The sequence below is a fragment of the Phodopus roborovskii genome, unplaced genomic scaffold, assembly GCF_943737965.1.
Source record: "Phodopus roborovskii unplaced genomic scaffold, PHOROB, whole genome shotgun sequence".
Taxonomy (NCBI): domain Eukaryota; kingdom Metazoa; phylum Chordata; class Mammalia; order Rodentia; family Cricetidae; genus Phodopus; species Phodopus roborovskii.
In genome coordinates this window covers 18,240,849-18,265,556 of record NW_026126447.1, presented here as the reverse complement: position 1 = coordinate 18,265,556, position 24,708 = coordinate 18,240,849, and the positions used below count along the sequence as shown (strand labels likewise).

Sequence of the window (24,708 nt, the reverse complement as noted above, 5' to 3'; positions counted from 1 at the left end):
TATCGCCTTCATCATTTACAGTGGAGAATCTGGCCCCCCATACTTTATGTTCTCAGTGGTAGGGTTACCAGTAACTCAGATATGGATTGGAAATAAAGCTCAATATCTTACCTTAAGGGTTTTAACTTTAGAGGAGAGATGCTATTTTGTAAAGCTGAGGAGAAAACAGTGTTACTAAAATGTGAAATTCCAATCATTTTCTCTAAAAATGGCCACCCTCAGCTTTCTCACTAGTTTTTTTTTTTTTTAATTTTCATCTGACACCCTTGTAAGAACTCTTTAACAAAGTTTAGTAACCTTCAGATATGACACTAGTGAAGACGAAACTATCCCGTTTCCAAATTTCCAAACTAGGGAAAATCTCCCTTAGCTACTTTGAGTTGTATCTTTATTTTTTTTTAAGCCCTCCTCACTGGTGTCCACTTTTCCGTTTTCTTTCTGAGTTAGGCTTTCCTGTGATTGTTGTTATTTGGTTGAGCTGGCTTTCCTGTATAGCCCAGGCTGGGCTTGAATTCTCACCCCTCTTTATCAGTCCCCTGAGTGCTGAGATTACAGTTACACAGCTTTCATCCTGCCAGATAGGAGCTAGGCCTTTAACCCTGTACTTTAGAAGATAGTCTTCCCCTCCTCTAAACTGTTTAGGAATTATAAGAGATGTTAGCAGAAGTGACTCGTTTTCTGTTAGAAAGGAAGGTCTCACCAAGTAGTCCATGCTGGCCCTAGGACACATTCCTCCACCTGAACTGATATGGTAGGTATGTATGTGCCACCACACTTGGTGTAGGAGGTGACTCTTACTTGAACAAGTGATAATGGTACAGCCTGTTTTTATAATGTGAATTTAGATTCCTGTGTTTATGTGGGGCAATAGAAGGCACAGTGATAACTTGAGCTAGAGTTTAATTAACAAATTAGTCACATTTTTAGAAAGAGCCATAGTCATTAAAAAAAATCCTCAATGACTTTCTGTAAGTTGAAAGTTTTGTCTGATATTGTCTTTCATTTATACATTACCAAATCAAAAAAAGGGGGGCTAAACAGGAAGTGGAAGCTCCTGCTTAAATATATATTCTTATGAGCTGCCTGACAAAATGGACCTTGGATATTGTCCAATAATATTTCTCATTTTTTTTTGTCCTTTCTGTCTCTTTATTCCCATCCCATACCTGGAACATCGGTGGGACAACCACAGCCTTGGATAAGCTCAGCACACAGCACCTGTACCACCCCACTCAAGTGGAGATTGTGCAGTCCAATGTGGTGTTTGACATCAGCAGCCTGATGCTCTACGGGACACAGGCAGTGCCTGTGCGGCTAAAGATACTGCTGGACCGGCTCTTCAGTGTCCTGAAGCAAGAGGAAGTGCTACACATACTGCATGGCCTGGGCTGGACGCTGCGGGACTATGTCCGAGGATACATTCTTCAGGTAGGGGAGGATTTGAGTGCTCAGTCTTGGCCAGCTCTTGCTGGGTTGGAATAGAGCTCTGGCTATACCTGGTTTTCTTCTTTCTCTCATACACCCAGACAGGTGTACTCTCCTCTGGTCAGGGAGTAGGAAGGAGAAGCATTGTGTCTGTGGGCTACTGTCAGGCCTCAATAGCATATAGCTGAAGCAAAAAGTAGTCTGCTGCCTAGTGTTGCTTTGTGTGTACCTTTGAGTTCAATTCTTCCTCTCCAAAGTGGACTGGGCTTTTTTGGTTTTCTTTTCATTTTTGGGTTTTGTTTTTGTTTTTGTTTTTTTGTGACAGGGATTCTCTGTGTTGCCCTGCCTATCCTGAAACTTGGTCTGTAGATCATACTAGCCTTGAACTCCTGCCTCCAGAGTTCTGGGATTAAAGGTGTACAACTGCCTGGCTCAAAGTGGGCTGTCTTATTTTATTCACTAAGTCTTAATGTCTTTGAAATGCATGGAGAGTTTTGAAAACCCGATGTTACCCTCCAGCTCAGTTTGTGAAGGTATTTTTCATGCCCACAAGGCAAGGTCTACTTGAGTGCTGTGAACCCTCACTTCACCCACATCAAGGAAAGTAACTGTCTGAATATCCTTCAACCTTTCATGTTATAGTCTCAGAGCTTGAGATACTGGAAAATATACATGTGGATATAGGTTTGGCTGTCTTGTGACCTTGAACCCTTCCTCTGTACCAGTGACACTTATGTGGTAGTGCTTTCAGATTTATCCGAGCAGCCTGTAGCCTCTGCCCTACCATCAATACCCCATCTCTTATTAGCTTCTTGGTACTATGCTGTAAGTCATTTTGCCTCTGTCGTAACCCTTGTGGGGGTAAATGTTGAGAAAAACATGTTGAGGGACTCTAGGGCCCGACATAAGGATGACAGAATACTATCTTATGTTGAAGGAAATTTCAGATGGGAAGATAGAACCTAAAGTCCTTTTTGTTTTCTAGTTTCCTGTGGATATATTTCCAGAACTGACCACTGGGAAAGAAAAAAAAGGGGGGGTTATGGCTGTGTCTGCCTTGTATAATACCATAGATAAAACTGATGCCATGAGCCATCCCATGAAATATTCAAGTCCTTAGCTATCAAATACACATATTACACAGACTGTCTGTGATGCATAGAGAGCCTCCAGTCTCTCTATGCTTTAATCTTGGATGAGAACATACAAACTCATGGCATTCTTTTACATGGTTCCTCCAGGCATCAGTGAGACAGAACAGTAGTATGATAGTGAATAGAAGTAGAAAAGTGGGAAGAGTAGAACGACCTCTCTTGCTCCCATAATAGGATCATTTCTTAGATTAGTGAGCCTCAGCTTGGAAAGTACAGAAGTCTTGGCCCACAGAAGATGGGCTGGAGGTGACAATAATTAAGTATGGCATTTTCAGTTTGTATTAGTTACTTTTCTGTTGCTTTGGTAAATCCCCATGATCAAGGCAATTTGTACAAGACTTTATCATGGCTTGTGGTTTAAAGGCAGAGATAACAGGCAGCAGACATAGCAAAAAGAAGAGAGTCGATGTTCATATCTTAACCATAAGCAAGAAGAAGCAAGCACAACCAAAAATGGCAGTGATACACTTTCTCCTCTAAGACCACACTTACTAAACCTCCCCCAAAGGCCATTGGGCAAGAAGTGGTTAAGGATAGGAGCCTGTAGGAGACATTCCCATTCAGACCACTAAACTTTAAAAGGTATGTTACATCATTCTCTGAGATGCCTTGGGATAAGACTGTTTCAGTGAAGCAAATGGGCAGACAGCATCCTCGGAGCCAGGCAATATGAAGGGGTGCAAGATCAAGAATGTAGAGCCAGGACAAAGAAAGCCTGGATCACTTCCACAGTCACTGTTTGGGCAAGTTGAGACCCTTGGAGTACCCATCCTCCTGCAGTAGTTGCCACATGAATGTTTACACCTCTTTTTGATACATTTTTCCCCCTCTACAAAAAAAGAAACCTCTTACAGATGTCTGCCTGGAGTTGTTAGCTTAGCTAACCGTTTTCCTTTATTCAAAACCTATCTAGTAACATCTTAACTGTCTCCATGCTGGTGCTTGCTTTTATATCTCTACTGTATTTCAGCATCATGTCTGGTTTTTGCCTTAGATAACAGGAGCATATATATTGTGTCTTCCTAGTCAAATAAATATGTACGTGATTACACTGGTCTACCATCAGAGCAACTCTCTATTTAAACTCCTGTCACATTTTGATATCAGCAGAAAACCTGCTAATTTCTGTTTGTATAATAGTGCTGTTTTCTACTGTTGTGATTTGACCAGAGCTTTTGTAAAAATATGAATTTTTGAATTAATTTCCCAACATTCTGTTCATGTCTCTACAGTATAGAAAATATAGTTCTTTCAAGTATGCTGTAGATTTACTTTTGTATGAGTTATAAGAGAAGTATGAAAAAAAACTCAGAAAAAAGCCTCAAACCAATATATATATATATATATATATATATATATATATATATATACACACACAAAAAGAATTTTAATAAAACACAAGATGTTACATATAAAGAATATTGCCACTAATATAATAATTTTCATTAATATAAATTTTGACAAATCTCAAATTTTAATGTATCGTTTCTTAAGAATCTAGTAGTGATATTTCAGAAAATCATAGATTCTGCATATTACAGGAATGCTCAGCTTAGTGTCTGCATTCTTTTATTGATAGAATTGATTTAATATTGATTATCTTTAAATGGCTTGTTCTGTCGTTTAGCATTTATCATACACTTATTCTGTATAAAGCACTTCTGGGGTTAGAATACAAACAAAAGGTTTCAGGACACAAAACATTAAAAAGTACTTACTGAGAAAATACTCATTTTGTAAAAAACAAAAGGACTTAGGCTCTAAAAACATCTCCTTTCTTCTAAAGATTTAGACCAGTACTTTATTACTAGACAGTACTTTAGAATTATGTGAGTAATGATGAGGTATGTACAAATGACTTTGAAATAATTATATATAAAATTTTTTGTACAGGTAGACTATAAAATGTTTATCTGAGAGCTGGGGGACCCTATGATGCACTATTAGTGTACAAGTCATTTTATCTGGCTAAAACTCAATTGTCTTGTAGCCCTCAAGGCATCAATTTTAGCATTATTGCTCTCAACAACAGTATATTGAATATTATGTCAGTTAAAGGAGAGTAATTATCAAGGCAAGTTAGGGTGGCTGTTAGTCTTACCACATATTGACTTGGTTAGCAGTTGGCTATAGATTGTGTTACCGGGAAAATGAAGATGTACGGTGAGTTGAACTGGTCAAGCCAGGATATTAATCTAACTCTCTCTGGACCTAAACCTATGTTCTTTATGTATAGCTAACTACTCTTAACTTTGAAAGAGGGTATGCCACCTGTATTTTAATCTTGTAGTATGTGTTTGAGGGAGGAAAGAAGGCCATTCAAAACTCATATGAAAGTTATCATTTGTGTGTGATGTTCAAAGCAAACAGGGATGCCCACAGTCATTGGAAAGCTTGGCGTATCTGTTAAGGAGCATTTTGCTTAGGTGGCATCTATGTGCTATATAGGCCAGCCGGTTAAGTGTAAAATGCATGGTATAAACTGGACCACAACCATGTAAGAAGGTGGGGCATTTCCTAAAGGCAAAAGTTCCAGTGTTCTTCTGTATAATTGCTAACATCTTCATTCAGAAAGCAGAAAGGGAGCATGTTCTGGAAAAGTAAAATGGGAGTATTCACTTAATAGTCTTTCTTTAGCTTGAACATATAGCTAGCTTTCCTGGGTGGATGTACTATCCTGTCTCTGTAAATTTCCTCATTTGTAAGCGAGTCCTTCCAGAATTCTAAGAACCAGTTCAGACTTCCTTATAATTAGCATAGTGCCAGCACCCCATGAGCAGAGCAGCAGTGATGCCCATTGCAGGTCACCTGGGCCTTAATGGAGCAAGCCATGTAGTTCTAATACTTCCCAAAGCTTGACATCAGTCCAAGAAGTCTAGTTTTCGATGTGAGAGGAACCATATCCCTCCCTGAGCACTTACCATATGCAGCAGCATGATAAAAGCTCTGAGGAAATACCTCATAAGAATGGGCTCCCCTGAGGAAGGGTTTCTTCTACCTCAAGCACCCACTTGTTCTGCCTGTCTGCATAGGTAATTTCTTCTCATATAGGAATCAGTTGAAATCCAGTTTTTCACCAGGACTAGCTGAAACAATGTAGTCCTTCCTTTTCGTTTGTGATTTCTTTTTTATCTCTAGATTGCATCCTTCAAGCTCCCACCATGTTAAAATGTCTCTCCTGCCATTGCTATAAAGTACTATAAATTCGTTGAATACATATCAGTTAAATGCAAATATGCTTACATTTACAATGTCATGATATTTTACTATGGAACTCATGCAATACCCAGGAGTTCCAGTTGGTTAAAGGGCCCTTAGCCTTTCTTCTGGCTTACTAGGGGCTGAACAAAAGCTACAATTGTGCTACTGAAGGTAGCAAGAAGCAAAGGCTTCCAGGCTTCCTAGACAGTGGTCTATGCAAAATAAGTGATATGTGTTGTGTGGTATCTCTGTAGTAGGAAATGTCAGTATTAAACAAACACATATGACCCCCCCCATGAGAAGTAAATTCAGTGTTCTCTGGGTCCCCATCCACACCCTCTTGTAGTTACTTTCAGTAAATTAACATTTGGTGCATTGAGGTCCAAAGAGGTTATGTGCCTTTTCTATGATCACAGAACCTTATAATTGGCATGATGTATGGTGAGCTTCCTGAATATAAGAACCACAGATCTCTTGTTCCTTTCTTAGTCTGCACCCTGCCCACATATTGGCCATTTCCCAGTGTTCTGCGTGGGAAGGCAGATTCATGATTTGGATTCCTGGCTTAAAGTCTTACCATGAGTATGAAATTAGGCCTGTGCCTTTATTTAATGTAAGTCCCTCACCTGTAAAACAGCATAATAATAGCACCTCACAGCTTTGTTGTGAAAATAAAAGTAAGACATTGTACATAAAGGGCTAATAAATCCAGCCAATGACAGCAGTTAATATGATGGTGAAAAGATGATGAATTATTACAGACTATCACCTACCTGCACATTTTAGTTTTATAAAATAGCCTTGAATTCTAGAGTTCTATATTTCACTATGCCCCTTAGAGCAGGATGCTTTTCCAACCAATCAGACATAAGGATAGCTATTCTTCTGTTTTAAATCAACCATCAACACATAACCACACACGCACGCACGCAACACGCACGCACGCACGCACATACATACACATTTGAACATATTTTAATGTAAAAGAGGAGGAGAAATGCATAGTTGATAGAGACACTGAACTCTGCATTTGGACAAACTTGGTATGATTCTTGGTTTCACCATTGACAACTGTTACTTAAGAGAGATATAACATGTTGATATCAGTTTATCTATAAATACTGTAACACAGTCAAAATTATATTTAAATATATCATACTAAAACTAGCCCATGGGACACTTTATTAATAAGTATCTCATCGTGTGTTCACATGTGTGCCTTTTTAGAGAAATTATGTAGTCTAAGACACTTCTTTTATCTGTTTCATAAACTCTTTTGGTAACTCTCTGAGTTCCTGGTGCAGGATAAACTAAACTTGTGAAAAAATGATTAGGGTAGGCTTTTATTTGAAATAAAAGCCACAGGGTATGTAGCTCAGTGATAAAGGACTTGCCTTGCACTTGGCGAGCATGTACAAGGCCCTGAGTTCAGTTCCCAGTACAGGGGGGAAAACTGAAAGCTTTTTACATGAGTTAGCCCCACAAACTTTTAGGGAATCCCAGAAGCATAAAGAAGAAAGGGGCATAGTGAAATATATGTAGTTCATGTAAGTAGCGTTTTAATCAGTTAATTACTGTGTCCACCAGCATAGGTCTTCCCGAAAGCCCATGAGACATAAGCAAGGCAGCCACGAGTTCATGAAAACTAAGAGAATGTACAAATAACTTAAAGGGAGGGGGATAATTTAACCCCAGGTAAAGATAGAATAATTATCATAATCCGCAAGGAAGCTATCTTTGCGTCCTGTCACCAATTTGTGAATCTTTTTCAGAGAGGAAGAGCACAGGCATAAAGAGCAAAGATCCCCCTATTTCTGGCAAGGACATGCAGAAGACAGATGATTTGGGGCAGTGTCATATGTTTACATTGTTTTTTGGAGTGCCTAAGCCATCTACAAACACCCTGGCAATCATCCTAGCCTCCCTACTAAAGAGATAGTTTGGGAGACCATTATCCCTAGTTTTAAAGTTACCATGGCTAGAGGCCTTAGGCAGGCTTGGAGCTGGAAGATGAACACAGGAATTTTGACTCACTTGGCAAAGCTCTTAACTATTGGAACAGCAATGAAAACAAAGTCCTTAGATATAAGGATGCAGCTTGATGTTTTATGCTCAGAGATAAAATGAAAATACCCTTCCCTTTACTCTTGTGTTATATAATCAAATAGCTCACCAAATTCCGGGATGGAATGTCATGGCTTCAGGAATACGGTTGTGTGTGTGGAACATTAAAGTAAAGAGGCTTCTGCATTGACCAGGAGAAGCAGAAATGAATCCACCCTTACTGAAAAAGTTGCATTTGATAGGAACCAGTTCAGGTTTACTTGGGTGCATATTCTTTTTGGTTTATCTAGACAGGATTTCTCTATGTAACTTGGCTGTACAGGAACTCTGTAGACCAGGCTGGCCTTGAATTCTGATATGCCTGCTTCTTCTTCCCAAGTGCTGGGATTAAAGGTGTGTGCCATCACCACCTGGCCTGCATATTCTTTTAGATGGCATTGATTAAACTCTTGTTGCCTCCAGAGTAGCCCTTCTATATGTTCTTCATTGAATTTAAAATGGATAAGTCTGCAAGTCAACCACCAATTAGCTTTCTAACTGTGCCAAAATGACATGTCCATAAGTCCTTGGTGGTACCTTTTTAGAAGAATTTCCAGAATGAACAGGTGTAACATTATTATAGGCTGAAGCTCAGCAAATTTAATTCCTTAAGTGAATCAGTCTCAGTTACTGTGTCCATTCTGTGTCCCTGTGTTCCTACTAGCTGTTTTTCGTTTTGTTTTGTTATTGTTTTTGACTGTCTTATACTTCAAATATGAGAGTTTGAAATTGTGAAGACCTGAGAGGTAGAAATGATAAGGATCTGCAGAGGTTTCTGGAAACTGTTACTAAGTCCATACAGATGAGACAAACATAACTAAAGATACATTTGTCTGATTCGTGTATGATACTGGCATATGCAATGCTGACAGTGATCAGAAAACAGTATGATCACTGCCGAGTGAAGTTAGTCTGTGACAACTTGAAGCAGGCAGTTCTTAGGAAAAAGGACAGGAGGGTGGGGATTTCTTCCATACAAGAAGAATACTATATTTGAAAGAGATATGACTATGTTTATGGGGGAAATTGGCTTCACTAGATTGCCAGCTCTGAGCATGGAATCTGTGGGTGTGGATTTTGATTAGTCTGGTGCTTGTCTACCTAAGTGAAGTGATTCTGACGATTCACTAATTGTTTTTATTACCCTGAAACTTCATGAACAATTACCTTTCCATTGTAGTCCTGTTAGCATCTAAGTATCCCTGCCTATTGGTGGCAATGGAGTGATGTATTCACTGTTTCCACTCTGTCCCTGCTAGCAACTTCTCTTTGCTCAAAGGAGACTTAAGTTGGGGACTTGGAGAGTTGACAAAGCAGTAATAGGTGACATAAGCACACTGGATTTACTTGTAATACTCCATCAAAGTAGAATGCAGAAAACCCACAGGAGAATGAGGTGGTGGTCAGGGTGCATTTTCTATTCAGAAGTCATCTGTTTCCTGTGTGACTCTTATGTAGAGACCCCAGAAAAACACGCTTTAGACGTAGAGCACAAAAGGCTTCATGTTTCTTTATTGTTGTGTAATTTTCTCTAACAAAGCTATAATAACAGTGTCACAGGCAGCTTTCTAGTTAGTATGAGTAATGTGGTTTTGTATTTTCTATTTTTATTTGAATAAGCTTTCCCTACTGTGGCTTTTTGTTTTGTTTTGTTTTGTGTTAAAATTAGAGTTGAGCAAATGCAGTAATTCAAACTGTGGTGCACTCTTCACTTTTCTGCAGTGCAGCTCTGAAGCAAAGGTCTGTTGGCACTAAGCATTTCTGCGACCTTAGAGTAGGACAGAGATCCTTGACAGTATTGGCTCATGACCATTGTAATGCACACTTGAAAGAAATCGGCATGTAAATAATAGTTCATAGGTTTTGTCTCTAGACTGCCTATTCATATTAGATCTCTTTATTCACAGTTTGTTGATAATACACAAAATTGGGGAGTCAAAGAAGCACCTTAAGTTGCCTAATTTACTTGCTTGTTTTTAGATACACAGTCAATGGTTCGAAGTAAATGAACAATAAGGCATGTTCAAATTCCTCTTGAAAGAGTAATTAAGAACTCCTTGTCTCTGTGCTGTCATCTCTGCCAGAATTGGAATTCACGCTAAGTATGTTCCATTGAGTCAGCCATCACTCTCTCACCAGTGGGATTGCTCTTCCACGCACTGATGTGTGAGGGAATGTCTGTCTTGCAGTAGCCGTGGGCCTGTCCCAGACGTGGAGATCTGTAGGGCCAGTGCTGGGAGCTTTTTAGTTCTGATTCAAGGTTCCAGTTTATAATGGCAGAGCCAGGGTAGCCAATTGAATCTGTGGCCAAAACCATGGTTTTTAAAAAATAAATTTCCTCCCCTTTCCTTTCTTGTAGTGCTTTATTACTTTAAAATATGAGTATCTCTGTCCATTGATCCTCTGGTGACTTTCTGCTGGATTCAAATTGTGGTTTCTTAGGTGAAAAGGTCAGCGTGTTATTCATTCAGCCACACATCGATGGAGATGAACTGAAAGCAGTACAGGACATTTCGACAATGCTAGGCCTAGGGTACCTGAAAGAAGTGTATTTTTTTCCTGCCCAGCCTTCACTCTGTCTGCCATAGAAAGAGGATGCCCTGTCTTCTGGGAGTGGGGGAGGGTTCTCATTGGCAGTGTATTAACTGCTGCAAATCCATGGCCATAGGGTGCGGAAGAACCCTTGAGAATCAAGCATGTCATCCCTGTAACATCACCTGATTTAGTGCTTTTTCTCCTCAGGTCTGCAGTGTCTCAGGGGGCCTTTTTCCCTTGCAGCACTGATCTTTCAATGAGGTGCTAGTGTCTGTCCTGAGCAATAACAGGGAAAAACCATGAAGTGTGAACAGCTCTTATTAGGGGGGTAAATGTCATTAACGCTTTTGTAGCCTTCTCTACAGCCTGAATGCTCTTGTCAAGAGAGTGACTCACTGAAGCCTTCCTCTAAGTCCTAGAGCAGTTTCAGATGCTGAAGTTTCACAATTTAATTAAGCAAGGCCATTATCTGCTTTGTGTATTTTTGTAATCAGCTATGCCTGTAGCCTTAGAACAGTCCTCTAAAATAAGGCTGGAAAAAAATTGTTAATGGAAATTATTTTAAGGGCTTGAGAAACAGTTTACTCAGCCATAGTTTTAGGTAATCTTTGGTGGGATCATAACAGGTTCCTCTCTCAGTTTTGGTGTTTTGGATGGTCAGACCTATATGCTCATGTAAAATTCATATTTATATATGACCTGAGAAAACACTAGCAATATGAAGTTTATGAGTCTGGATTAATAAAATATTTAAAGCATCTAACATTTAAATAATGCTTTTATTATTTTCTGTACATACACAGAAATGTTTCTGTGACCATTAATTGTCTATATGTAAATTCCCACAGGGAGTTTTTTTATTATTATTATTTTATGGGCAAGAATTTGCTATACTACATCTCTTCTATTAATTTCTCATTAGTCTTGGTTATATCTTTGAATTTTAAACTAAAAATAGTTATAAGATAGAAGAATGAGAGAAAGTATCTTTTACTGTGGGACTAAAATTTAATAAAGAAAAATTATAAACATTGTTAAAACATGGGAAGTAAATCCAGAAGAGTTAGAGGCAAATAAGAAACAAAATTATCTGATGCTTGTTGCTAACTTACAAATGTGTAATTTAATATCATATTTATTAGAGTATAATTTTTATAATTTAATCTTTATTTACCCCTTTAAAGCTCCATTTTTATTTGTTTTGTTTGGTCTTGCTTTTGTTTTGACTTTTGCTTCTTCTTATTTGTAAGTCTGAAGAAAATGCATTCATTTAATAGACACTTACATGGCCACCATTTACATGTGGTGAACAGGCAACATGTGCCTACTTTGGCTTTCAGTGGTGAAGTGTGAGTGAGACTAGACAAAGTAGAACACAGATCATGAGCTGCATTTTGTAATGAATATATAAGCCAGCTCTATAGCTAGAATAATAACCAGTTATATGTAAACAGACTCTTCGGACATATTTCCAGCTTTCTTGAGAAGTTAACCTTCCTCAGATCCCTTGGTTCTATTGTTAGTTTAGACTCTGCCATTAAAGAACTGACAGACAAAAGCAACTTTCAGCTCCACCCCTACTTTTTGAGTAATGATATTATATTTATTTTCTTTCTGTGTAACTGGATTTTGCTGTCTGTTACAGAAATATCCACCTATTTATCAAGTTTTATTTATTTATTTCCTGTCTGTTCTTTACCTCGTAAATGACTTGACAAGTTAATTAAAAGTTCCCTTTTCAGTGAGACTGCAAAGGTGGTTGCTCACTGAAGACTATGTATAGAGGCCACTTGTGAAGTCATTCCTTTAGAACAAGGGGGAATTGCTGTGGCCAGTGCCATTGAGGAGATTGAATCAATTAAAATGTAGCTGTTGTACATTAAAGTGTAGTGTACGTTATTATAAAGAACATAAACTTTGGAAGTAGTCTACATTTTGCTTGTTAGTTTCTTTTGCTCAGTGTGTAGAATTTTAGTCACCTGAAGATAGTGGGTGAGGAAGTTCTATGTGCATATAATTAAGAAAGTGACAGTCTTGTGCCAGTAGGAGGTTCCTAAGGAAAGTATTCTCACATTTGGGGTCTGTGAAAAGACACTTTAAATAGCACCATCTGCCTTGCTTGCCCCTTTCCTCTGTTCTACCTCACACCTGGATCAGGATGCTAATAGACAAATTATACTTCCTAAGATTCACATTTTGGGATAACTTTGATGGCTAGAGTATCAAAATCATCAAAGATGTATAGGAAAACTTCATCAATGTTTTTCAAGGCACTAGATGGAGAGAAGCTTTACTGTACTGTATTTCCCACATGGAAGAGAATCTGGGCCCTGAAAGGGGCACGCTGGAGGGGACCATGTCTAAAGAGTAGTGTTTTCGCTTGCTTTGAAAGCCCAGACAGCAACCTGGGTATAAGTTGTGGTCTCTCAGACCTAAGGGAGTGTCTGATAGTGTAAACTTCACAAATGTTTAAGATTTGCCTATATCTTGATCAAATACGTCTTGTCGTTAATTCTGGTTGTCATTATTTTCGTCAGGTTTGAGCTTTTGTTATGATTGCTGGGTTACTTTTCTTTATGAAGGATAAGTGTACATTCTCATACATGCTTCTGAAGTCAAGATGTCAGAATTTAACCGCCAGTATTATATGGTGACAAAAACATGTTATTCCTCTACAGCGTTCTTTCATTCTTTTTGTATCTGTATATTTTTATAATCGCCTTCACTTACCTGAAGACAAGGAAGTTTTGTGAGGGCCATTTGTGTGTGTGTGTGTGTGTGTGTGTGTGTGTGTGTGTGTGTGTGCGTGTGTGTGTGTGTATGTGTGTTGAGTCAGTTTCAGAGAGACTGAACATACTTATGTATTGAATAAGTTTGCACCTTCATTGTATGTGTCTAAAACTCAGAACTAAAATCCAAATGTGGTTTAGAATGGCATTCACAAAACTAAAGCATAGTTTCCTGTGGAATAAAATATACAAGTGATATAAATATCTTCCCCTGTCTAAAGTTGCTGAAAACATAAATAATTAGATCAAATAAATGTATTGAAGGAATATTTTTCTACTTAGGAAAAATTCTGTAAAGTGTAACATGGTTTTGCTTTTATAGGACTTATGAGCATGATATAAATTAGTACATAACACTATATACTTATACATGATTTATATATTTACATATTTTGTTTTGTTAAAGATGTTATACTAAGTAGTAGTGACTACCTCTGTTTAGTAGTGATGACCTTGAGGACCAGGTAATTAAACTTTTCATTTTTAATACAGATTTGACTTAGAGCAGACATAAAAATCTGACCTAGAAAATGTTCACCAAATGTTGTTATTTATTTATCAAATATATCTCTGAAAGAGTGAAAAATACAATATTTATCTGCAAGGCTATTATGGTTAGATTTTTTTCCTTTAAAGCAGAGTTCAGTTTGAATTGGAATTCTAGGCAGCATTTCTGAGATCTGAATAGAACTTTGTTTAATGTAACAGATACTATGGGTAGGTCTTAAATACAAGACTGGTGGGGAGAAATAGATTTTGTAGTTTATCTTTATGAAGTTAAGAGAAAACAAATGAATACACAACCAAAGACTGGAAATACATAGTAGACTGGAAACATAGTACAAGTTTACATAATTCAGCTTAATAGTGACTTGAAGGGCTGAAGAAAGGGATTTTGCAGAATTTAACAGCAAGGAAGTGAACATAGGGGGTTATAGATACATATTTGTTGAATTTTGTCATAATTATTTCTTTTGTACAATGTTATATATAATGAAGAAAGTCAATAAAATGCAGAATAGTCTGTTAAATGCTTTGAAGGGTTAAGAATATGGCTGGAGGCAGAGCAGCATCTTTAGTGTCATCCTGTTAGAGTTTTGCTTCAGTGAAAGTTGATGCTTTCAAATGAGCATATTAGTCATGCACAGTTCCATGCAAATTAGCCAAAATTTACTGGCTTAATAAGGGTAAGTTGTGCATCTGCAGTAAATGGACATTGACCAGGGATGGGAGGTCTAGGATGGCCTTCTTATTTATTTGGCTGTCAAGTTGCTAATAGTTGTTGGTTAGGACAACTGAGGTAATTGGTTTGCTGCTCATTGTAGGTTAGCCATAGTTTGTTCATATATGCATAGTTCTTGGGTTTGGAAGAGCAGCAAGAGAAAGAAAGCTAAAGTGTGCAAGCCCTTTAAAGTATCTATTTCCTTCCTAGTTACTAATGCTGTGTTGGTCAATGCAAGTCAAATCACAAAGGCAAGGTGGGTCCCAAGATATAGACATGGGATGCGGGGAAGTGAACAGTTTGGTGATAATATTATAATAAGTGGTCATTCTAAAGTCTTGAGAAGCTTATTGGTAATTATGCATACATGGAACTAAACCTGTACCAAGAAGTCTTGTTTGGAAGTTGTCACTGTATTTGCAGTAGAAATAATGCTGACCTTAGAAGTGGTGGCAGGAGAATTAGATAAACTCATCTGACTGGATGCAGTCGATGAAAGAAAGAGATGTAAGTTACTCACAGTCAGATTCCAGGTATCAAGACTAAGCACATAGGAATCTAGACAGCCTGTAAGGTTATATAGTTTCACTGTGTTTTCAATGGCCTTAGACATCTGTGCAAACTTCATAGAAGAACCCTCATTGCCCTGGAAACAGTCAAATGAGAAGGAATTTTCAAATTTCCTTTTAGCTTACTTAGAATTGGTGTCTTTATTTCAGTATCCATCCCTTGTTTTTTAAAATCTACTTTCTAGCTTATGCTAGCCTCTAACATAATCATCCTGCTTCCCTAGTACTAGGTTTAGAGACATGTGCCCCACCTGTAGTATTTTCTTTATGACACCAGCCTTAAAATGATGATCACATTGCAGTGTTTTTAGTTTACTTTCGAGTAACACTTAGGCAATTTAAAAACACAAACAAAAGGCCCCAAAGTTTGTATTTCCTATATTTATCTCTCAGAATCAAGCAACAACCTAGAATTCTGAGATTATTTTTTTAACATTTGGAAGCATATCAACTTTGACCAAAGTTGAAAAACAAAATCATTTTACTTTCTAAGTTTACTGAACTAGAGTATATAACACTTTAGCGGCTTTCTTTGACAGTTGCTTTGCAGTAAAAAGTTAAACACCTGTCGGTTATATGTGTTTTCAGAGGAAGGCATGTGTAAGTTATTTATGGAAATATGTAAAAGCTATTGTCCTACTGTGTGATGTGACTAGGATATTAGTTATCACAGCTTTTTTGTACCACTTAGTCATAAAAGGAGAACACTGTTTCTTTTTAATGTAACACCTTTTTTTTTTTTTTAAGTGTATGTGACCTTACTTACAAAAGAAAATAAAGGTACTTGGCAAAAAGCAGTCTAGTGAATATTTGCTCTGGGAGGAAAATATGTACTTTATTATTTAAATAAGTTATAAGCTACAAAACTGATATACATAGCAAATGAGAAAATAAATTTTTGTTTTATAATATAGTGTCTTAAGAAAGAACAAAGGGAACAAAATGTGAGTAAGGAAGAGAAATATTGGCAGACATTTAGAAATGATCTCCTCTCGGTTCTTTATGATTAAAAGCAATATGGTCTTTAGGCACAGAGAAGTCAGGCACAGTTTGGTTGCAGTTAGATTTTTCATGCCTGCATTGCTCCTGATTGATTCTCCCCTCCATGGTCAGTGTCAGGAACTTAGACCAAGGAAGAGCACTTACACCTGATGATGCCAGAGACACTTCATGGGGAAGCAGCCAAATGAGGATCCTCTAATAGCATACATTTGCATTGAGTAAAGGTTCTGCTTAAATAGTAGCACTTTGTTCATTGGACTTTGTTTGGAAGACCTGAAACAATTGTTGATTCATTTGGCAGTCACAAAGCCTGCCTGTTTTATGCAGACTTGAATGTTTAAAAAACATACTTATGAGTCTGACATTTTTTACAGTTATATTGAAACCTCCTATATTACTTCTAGTAATAATGGTTGTCTTAAACGTTGGTATTTTAGATGGTTTATCACTAATAAAATTCACTTCAATAAAAATTTGCCAGCTGCTATCAGAAGATCTATAAAACATACATGTTAGAATCTGGTAACATTTACCCTGCCTTTTGTCTCCTTGTTGGCATTCACAAGTTTCCTGAGTAGCTAGTTAGTTTCTAACATGGATTCATGTATTTCTTTTTCATACATGATTTACAAATAGTAATATTAAAAGTGTAATGTTTAGGTTTATAACTATAAATTGAAAGATGATTGAAAGATGAGAATATGCATCCAGCATCATATATATATATATGTGTGTGTGTGTGTGTGTGTATACATTTATACACATATATACGCACACAAATGCACACACATGCACACACATACTCACACGCACGCACATATACACACACATGTGCACACACGTGTGCGCACATATATGCGCACACACACACACATGTTGATGTAGGATCCGCTTCTTACTCAGATGTAGGTTCAGGAGCATGAATATTGACTCACTCTGATTGGCGTCTCTGCAGCTGTGCAATGTAGTTAAGGGAGAGTAATTTATCTCTGCATGTTGTTTACATCTGCCTCTCAGTGAGCTGCATTCTCCAACTGGATTCGGTTCAGTGCTGTTTCACCCTTTCGTGCTTTAGTTTTCTTTCGTTTCACCACAGACCAATGTACAATTTTTTAAAACAAAGATTCAAGGTGGTTAGGATTTGCTAATTGGTTATAGTTCACAATAATCCAAGCATATACAGGAAAAAAAAAAAAAAAACCTGTGGGCCTGAGACTTAATCTCAATGTTTATTTCCAAAGGCTGTTCAGGGTGTTTCTGTACAAGATGCAAACCAGATATTTCACTTGTCATATCTAATGTTTTTCATATCCAGAAATCACACTCCATGTTATGTTTTACAAGACTTCATAAAAATAAGTGATCCAAATAGAATATATAGTATGTTTCAAATCTGTCATAGCAAAATTATCTTTCTGTTCCCAAATGGGGACAGATGGGATTATAAAACGTACTGAGTGTGCATTTTCAAGTGAAGTCTATGCTCTGGAGTGAGACAACCCTGTGTTATTCAGAAAAAAACAAACAAACAAAAACACAAAAAAACACTTGTGTTGATTAAATTATATTGGTTAAATGCTTTCTAGCAGCCTTCTAAATGAGAAGGGACCCAGTTTGCAAGTGTTTGTTAATTATGGTGAGAATGTCCAATTGGTTTCAGGCCTTCATTCTGAGATTCTGTGAAGTTGGAAAGAAAGCTTCATATAGAGATTGTATTGATTGAAACAGGGTATCCTGTAGCCCATGATGGCCTCAGTCTCACTAGGTAGCCAAGGATGACCTCAAATTTCTGATCCTCCTGCTTCTACTTACCAAATTTTGTGACTACAGGTGTGACACACCAATTCAGGTTTATATATGCTGATAAAAGTATTTGCAGGAAACTAGACTTAAACAGAAGTCAGTAACCTCTAACACATAATTGTAACACATAGTCAAATAGTTAGAAGTAAAAATTTGCTTGTATCTGTTACCCTGGTTTTTAAATTATTGTAAGTTTATTAATATAATTTTAATGATGTCTCTACATGCTCAGCTTATAGAATTCCTGAACATACCATAGGTATTTGTCAAGGCTGGAATGAGGCAGCCCTGATGGGCCATGCATCAAACCATTTCTCGTGAGTGGCAGAACAGGGACAAAGGGCCATGGTTAGGGCATGCTATAGAGAGGAGCTTTGTGTCTGCATGTACTTGGAAGAAAGGTAGCCCTTTTCTAGTTCACTTCAAATTATTACACACCACCTGGCCCTATAAATTTCGGTATTTGTTAATACAAGGCCTTAGATAGGAATTAAATTCTAGATTCTTATTGAAAGGGCAAGAAAATACTTAATATTTTAAAACTTCTAGTCTGGTTTTTATTCATTGATTTTGTGGTAGGGTTATACTGGTCATACTATATAGTTCAAACTAGCCTTGAACTCAGGATCATCTCATGTCTGCCTTTATAGAGCAAGGATTGCAGGCATATACCACTCTACTTGGCTTTTAACTATTGTTTTTTTGTTTCTCTATTGCTCGGCTATTATGTGCCTTAACATTAAAAGATGTCTATTTTTATTTCTCACTTAATTGCTTCTATAGTTGATATCCAAAATGCAACTCCAGTAGCAAGGGTAAGCCATCTAGTTTTAAGAAGCTATGTTAATAGTGAATACATATCATGAAGTAGTGCATATGTTGTTACAAAAGAAGAATAATTGTTTTTTAAATTGTTAATATAGACTAGCAAATGAAAATAACGAAATAGCATTAAAGAATGCCATGCAGCTAACAGGATTTTAGGGGTGTGTGTGTGTATATGTGTGTGTGTGTGTGTGTGTGTGTGTGAGAGAGAGAGAGAGAGAGAGAGAGAGAGAGAGAGAGAGAGAGAGAGAGAGAGAGAGAGAGACTGACTGACTGACTGACTGACTGACTGACTGACAGGGGTAGATGATTTTTCTCAGTAAACTTGTATCTAGACTGGCAGCCAGTATACTCCAGATGTCTTCCTATCTCTCCTTCCAACCCCTGTCTCAAACACTGTGCCTGTCTGCTGCCTAGCTTTCTTTACAAGTGCTAGGGATTCAAAATCATGTCCTTATATCTTATATTCTCAGCCATCTACCAGCCTCTTTGATGTTTTTCTCAGACTTTCCTCTTACTTAAGAATAAAGGAAGTTTCTTGCTGTGTTGCTATGTTGGCTAATTGATGACATTTTATATTTGAAATAAAAATTCTTTTTAAAAATACAGTTTTTGTGTGGATACAATGTAAAAGGTCTTTAGATAGATATTAATGTAGCTGGGTTTTAAAAAATTTGCTGATATGCATGGTTAGACAGAAAACTTGACATATTTTATATAACCCTTTGAAAATTAATTCTGACCAGATTTTAATGTAAATGATGTTTATTGTCATAAAATAAACATAGCAGAGTTTGCACCATGTTTTATAATTATTGTGTAGCTTTTTTGTTGTTGTTTATTGAAATAGAACCTATAGACAACTCTCTGAAGTTATGTTCATATAAAGGGCAATTGCTTTTGTATTTTGACAAACTTAGTTTCACAAATGAATGTCTCTTAGGCAGCTTTTGTTTATAAAAAGTAATAATAACAATTTAGAGAAAACCCCTTGCCAACACCCAAGTCACGGCCCCAAACAGAAATCTGCTCTGTCCTCTTGGTGCCAGTTTCTTGACTCTGCACATGGTGGTGGGGGGTGGGTGGGGAGGCAAGAGTCCTTAGAATACACTGGAGGAGAGACTTGTATAACCTCTGCAGCCACTGGGAGCTTAAGACACTGTGGAGTTGCCTTTGAAATGAGGCTACTGTGTTCTCTTAGTTTGTTTTTGATTTTTGGTTCTTTTTTTTTTTTTTTTTTTTGTTTTGTTTTTTACTATCCTGCTTGCAGGTGCTTGATAGTGTTAGAAATAAAGGCCCCCTTTAAACATTTATGTAATTTTAAAAACTGTTATTATATTCATAATCACTGTTTCTCTTGATCTCAGGGGAGGCTGGGTACCCTTGATTATCTTTAATAGAGCATATGAAACTGATAGTGCCAATGGGAGGTGGGTGGCAAGTTTTGTAATAGTTCTGCCTCCCCTCTCCCCCTCCCTGCTTATTGCTAAACATGTCTCTTGGCAACTGCAACACTATCCATAATTATCAGGCACTTCCAGCCTTTACTACAAGCTGCTTTTGCAGGACACCTGTCCAGCTCTTGCCCCTTTCTTGTTCTTTCTCGTGTCCCGGCTTGCTGGCTCACCTCCTGTGCAAGCAACAGGTTGCCATTAGTGAATTCATATCTCTTGTCAAATTCATAACCAGCAACAGGTCCACCCACATAGTTTACAACATGAGCCATGGATGGTGGCACAATGTCCTCACAGTAGGCTTTAAATAACCCCACATGAATGAATAAGCAAAGTGAATTCAGACATTTCTGAATTCCACCTCTGTATATGAGATGCTTTTCTTGCATTTGACAGGTGTGCTTAGCACAATTTGATGTTTCTCTGTAAACTATCATCTTGACCATTGTCTTGTCTTCTAGATTAAGGAAACAGTCTAGTTTTGATACATTCCTTAGAGAATCTCAGGATCCCTGTTGACTTTCACAAAAGAATGTCTTACTAATGTTTATAGTGTCAGAAAACCTGAGCATGAAACTCACATTCAGTTAGAAACTCTACGAAGAGGGATTTGGTTAAAAGGAGGGGGGGGGGGTGAATCATGAATGCCTATTGTTGGTAGATGAGCACCAATAGTTGACCCTAGAATTGGCCCTTTCAGATGATACATTTGAGGATGTGATCAAAGAAATGGGCTTAGAGACTTTTAACGAATCAGTCGTAAGAGCTTTGAAGGAGATTGGCATGAGAATGCTCACTTTTATTTCTTAGAAGCTTTGGGACTCTCATTTATGCATCTTATGCTCAGAAGTTAACACCTTAAATATACAGAAATTTGACTTATACAGATTTCACTAACACTTAAAATATACCATAAAGATTACAGAGTTTGATAAAACCGGATAACACATTTAAATATATAAAACTTGCTATAAAGTATGCACTTTTATTTTTTTCTTTACAGGAGTAAATACAAGATTACTATAGAATTCAAGCATTATTGTAACATATTAAAAGCTGTCTCTAGTCCCTTCCTGTAGAGAATTTCTCATCATTTTTAACAGTTTAGTATACAATCCTCCATTTATTTTCATTTATTTATAATAATAATTAGTTCTTGTCATTAATTTTAATTATTTCATTTAATGTGTATATGCATATATGTATATGTACATATATGAATATATATATATTTAGTCTAATATCTAACATTTTCATGATTTATCTTAGAGATTGTACTGTACCCCAAATGTAGTCCCACACCCCAAATAATCATGCTGAATTTCTGGAACCAGTGAGTATAAGCTTGTCAGAAAAGGGAGCCTTTGCAAATGCATGGCTAAGGCTCTCAGGGTAGAGAATCTACAACTCAGTGGATGATACCTAAGATGGAGGGAAGCTAGGGACAGAACCACAGAGGAGACCTGTTTAGAGGAGAAGATGTTGCTAAAATGGAGGGCAGGGTGGAGTAATGTGCCCATGCCATGCATTTTCGGCATCCAACACAAGCTGGTAGAGGGGCATGAAACTCCAAATAGAATACAGCCCTGTGGACTATACAAGAATAAATTTCTATTTTTTGAAGCCACTAAAGTACTGTTTGGTCCAACAGTACTAGGAAATAGCTACAGCCAATTTTTACATTGGTATATAGTGATCTCATCCACTAGGTATGATTGTCACATAATTTTACATCATGTGGATGTACCATAATTAATCTATCTCCAATGTTTTAGCTTTGCAGACATTGTTTCAGGAAGTGTGTGTGTGTGTGTGTGTGTGTGTGTGTGTGTGTGTGAGAGAGAGAGAGAGAGAGAGAGAGAGAGAGAGAGAGAGAGAGAGAGAGAGAAAGCATACCATGTATGTTACTGGCATGTTTATATAGAATAATTTTCTAGATATAGAATGACAGATCTGTTCTAGGTACTTATAAAGTATCCAAGTTTTGCAAAAGTAATGGGTATCTATCTATACTATGTAGTTGTTTGGGTACCTACCTCATGTACAAGACTTTTGTTGGTTACTTGAATACCCGTAATAGAATAGCCTATAATTTTTTGCATGTAAACATACACAGTTTAGACTTCACAACTCCTTGCCCTTTTAACTTAACAACGATGCATGGAGAGCAGGGACAAATAGAAATTTTTACTGTTTATTTAGGCTATCTTGTGTGTTCTCTAGAATATGTGCTAATTTAATTTCCATTAAAATATACATACAATCTCTTTTGTTTTCTAAATTTAGAGCCATTCTTCAAAATTACTTTTACTGGATCCCCCATTTTTTTAAATAGCTCTTGTTTTGTGATGGTAAAAATATATATGATTATAGATGATCTCAGTTGCTGGAGGTTTTAAAACATAATTATATGCTGAGAATATTTCTTCTCGCTGGGTATTTTTAACTCAGTAGAGATTGAGTTTTCTGACATTGAGTAGAGAACTTAATCAGCTCTCGATTCTCTCAGTGTTCCCTGAGTTTTCCTAGTATTCCTTAACACATAGCTCTCATGTGTCTTACTGCTTAAGAGTTTATGGTTCAGAGTTACCATAGAGTATCACACCATGTGACAGGTGCCACTTTTACCTGTGTATAAAATTCATCAAAAATTATTTTAAGTAATAATTAATCTAGAATTGTTTTATCCCAGTTCTGTACTTTCCTTTTAGTTCCTTTTCCCATCTCCCCATTTTGCCATTCTAGCATGACAACTCTTCAGTCTCCTTTCATTCCCAAGTCCAGTTCACTCTTGATAATCCAAGATGCGTTTGGCATCTGTTCTGTTGTTAAAGCCCTCAGGAAAAATTAAAAGTCTGTTCTTGCAAATTCATCATTATTACTCAGAAACGTAATTCACCGTATGGTTATCCCAGCTTTCCTCCCCCTTCTACCTGAGCTCTGGGATGGCATTGCCTTCTTTGGTGAGGCATCGTTACAACATCTCATCTCTCCCACCTTAATTTGTAGCGAAGCATTACATTTGGGTGACAGGCAGTTGTTCGTGCTTGAATAACTCAGGATTTGAATTCTACAGTTTGTGGCATCCATGTAATGCTTAGCAGTAGGTACAGCTGTTAACTATTCGCTTATAAATAATCTCTTCCCCTTCTCAACTTGTCTCCCAGGTAGTGTACCTGTCACCATTAATAACTCTTCTGCAGCTCCCTGGTGATTTGACCCATCAGTTGTCATTCACGGAGGAGTGGTATTCTGGCTTGCTATTGAAGTTTGTGCAAGTTCCTTCAGCTGTTCAGTCACCCCAGCAGCCATATACTAGGAGAAGTGATATTGATGGGCATCACACATGGTGCTAAATGCTTTATCACATACTTTGAGGAATGTGGCATTACATTTTAGGTCACACATGATAGGAGTTGCCATTAGGTCCCAGAGAAGAGCCACCAGGGTACAGACTTAGCAATGAGTGAGGTAAATATGACCCATAACAGATGCAGTCTTTCTATATCTTTGATGCTACACCTGCACCTAATTATCAGACTGGCATCACCATCCTCTGATGTTTGAGTGACTGTAGTTGTTCTAGTTAGTGAACCCATTGAGTATGGCATTCTGCCTGTGGCTAAAGCCTTAGGTGATAGGCTACTGACTCTAATTCAGAAGGTCTCTGTGTGATTTATCATCCTGTGGTTCTCCATGTGAACACGTGCTGGCTTGTTCCCAGTGTCTCTCTCCAGGCTAATTCCTACATGCCTGTACACCTCCATTTAACTATCCTTTTCAGGAAACTCTTTCTATTCAGCATTGGCAGCATTACCCAAAGTGCCCACAGGACCACTTTTATTTATCTCTTACCCTCTATGACAATTACCTTTTACCTGCTTTTCTCTCCTATTGGATTAAGTTCTTTGATGGGTGGTTCACAGTGTTTCTATGCCCACATTCTAGTTACATTTTAGAGCTTCAATAAATTTATGTTAAGAGAATGAGAGTCTTATTTGTTCCATAGATGTACATGGTTGTATCTATGAGGAGTAAAGCAGTAATGGGCTGGCATTATTGTTGTTGTCATTATACACTGTGCTGCCATCAAAGATACCAACAGGAAAAGACCTCTGTGTTGACAACCCTTTCACCAAGTGAGTAGCGTGCATTACTTTGATATGTCTTAACAGTTAGGATTTTTCCATAATGGCCTGGGGAATGGTAGAGAATAAGATACCGTGAGGCAAAAGAAGAAGAAAATAATTAAACTACCTGGGAATTAATCCCTATGTCTGAGAACATAGACTGTGTTTGAGTAATAAACCCTCAAAGGAGCTCAGTTAGTTAGGCATGGCACTGGTTAGGTTTTCATTTGGAAATGCAGTTGCTCTCCAAGTGATCTTTATATTCCCTTCTCATTGTGTGTAATAAATTAGAAAATTATCTTATTTCTAGTACCAAGAAAATGCTATAACCCCTGACTACAAATGTATGTATTTATTTATAAGTAATCTGAAAAGACAAAAGAATAGACCATAAATGTGGAGCAGGTTCAGTAACAAAGCCCCAGACTGAAGTATTTAATTTGTGTCTTACAGCCATGTGCAGCTGTGACTATATTTACCAGCTGGTAGAGTAATG

At 37.5% G+C, this 24,708-nt stretch overlaps 1 protein-coding gene across 4 annotated transcripts in view; it reads left to right on the top strand.

The window, feature by feature from the left end:
• Bnc2 (basonuclin 2) overlaps positions 1-24,708 on the top strand; it is a 396,952-nt gene that overhangs the window by 282,143 nt on the left and 90,101 nt on the right. For all 4 annotated transcript variants that reach the window (XM_051188127.1, XM_051188125.1, XM_051188126.1 and 1 more), the window contains one exon: positions 1,193-1,428. In XM_051188127.1, coding sequence (XP_051044084.1) covers positions 1,193-1,428 — 236 coding nt within the window. The remainder of the gene's footprint in view (positions 1-1,192; positions 1,429-24,708) is intronic.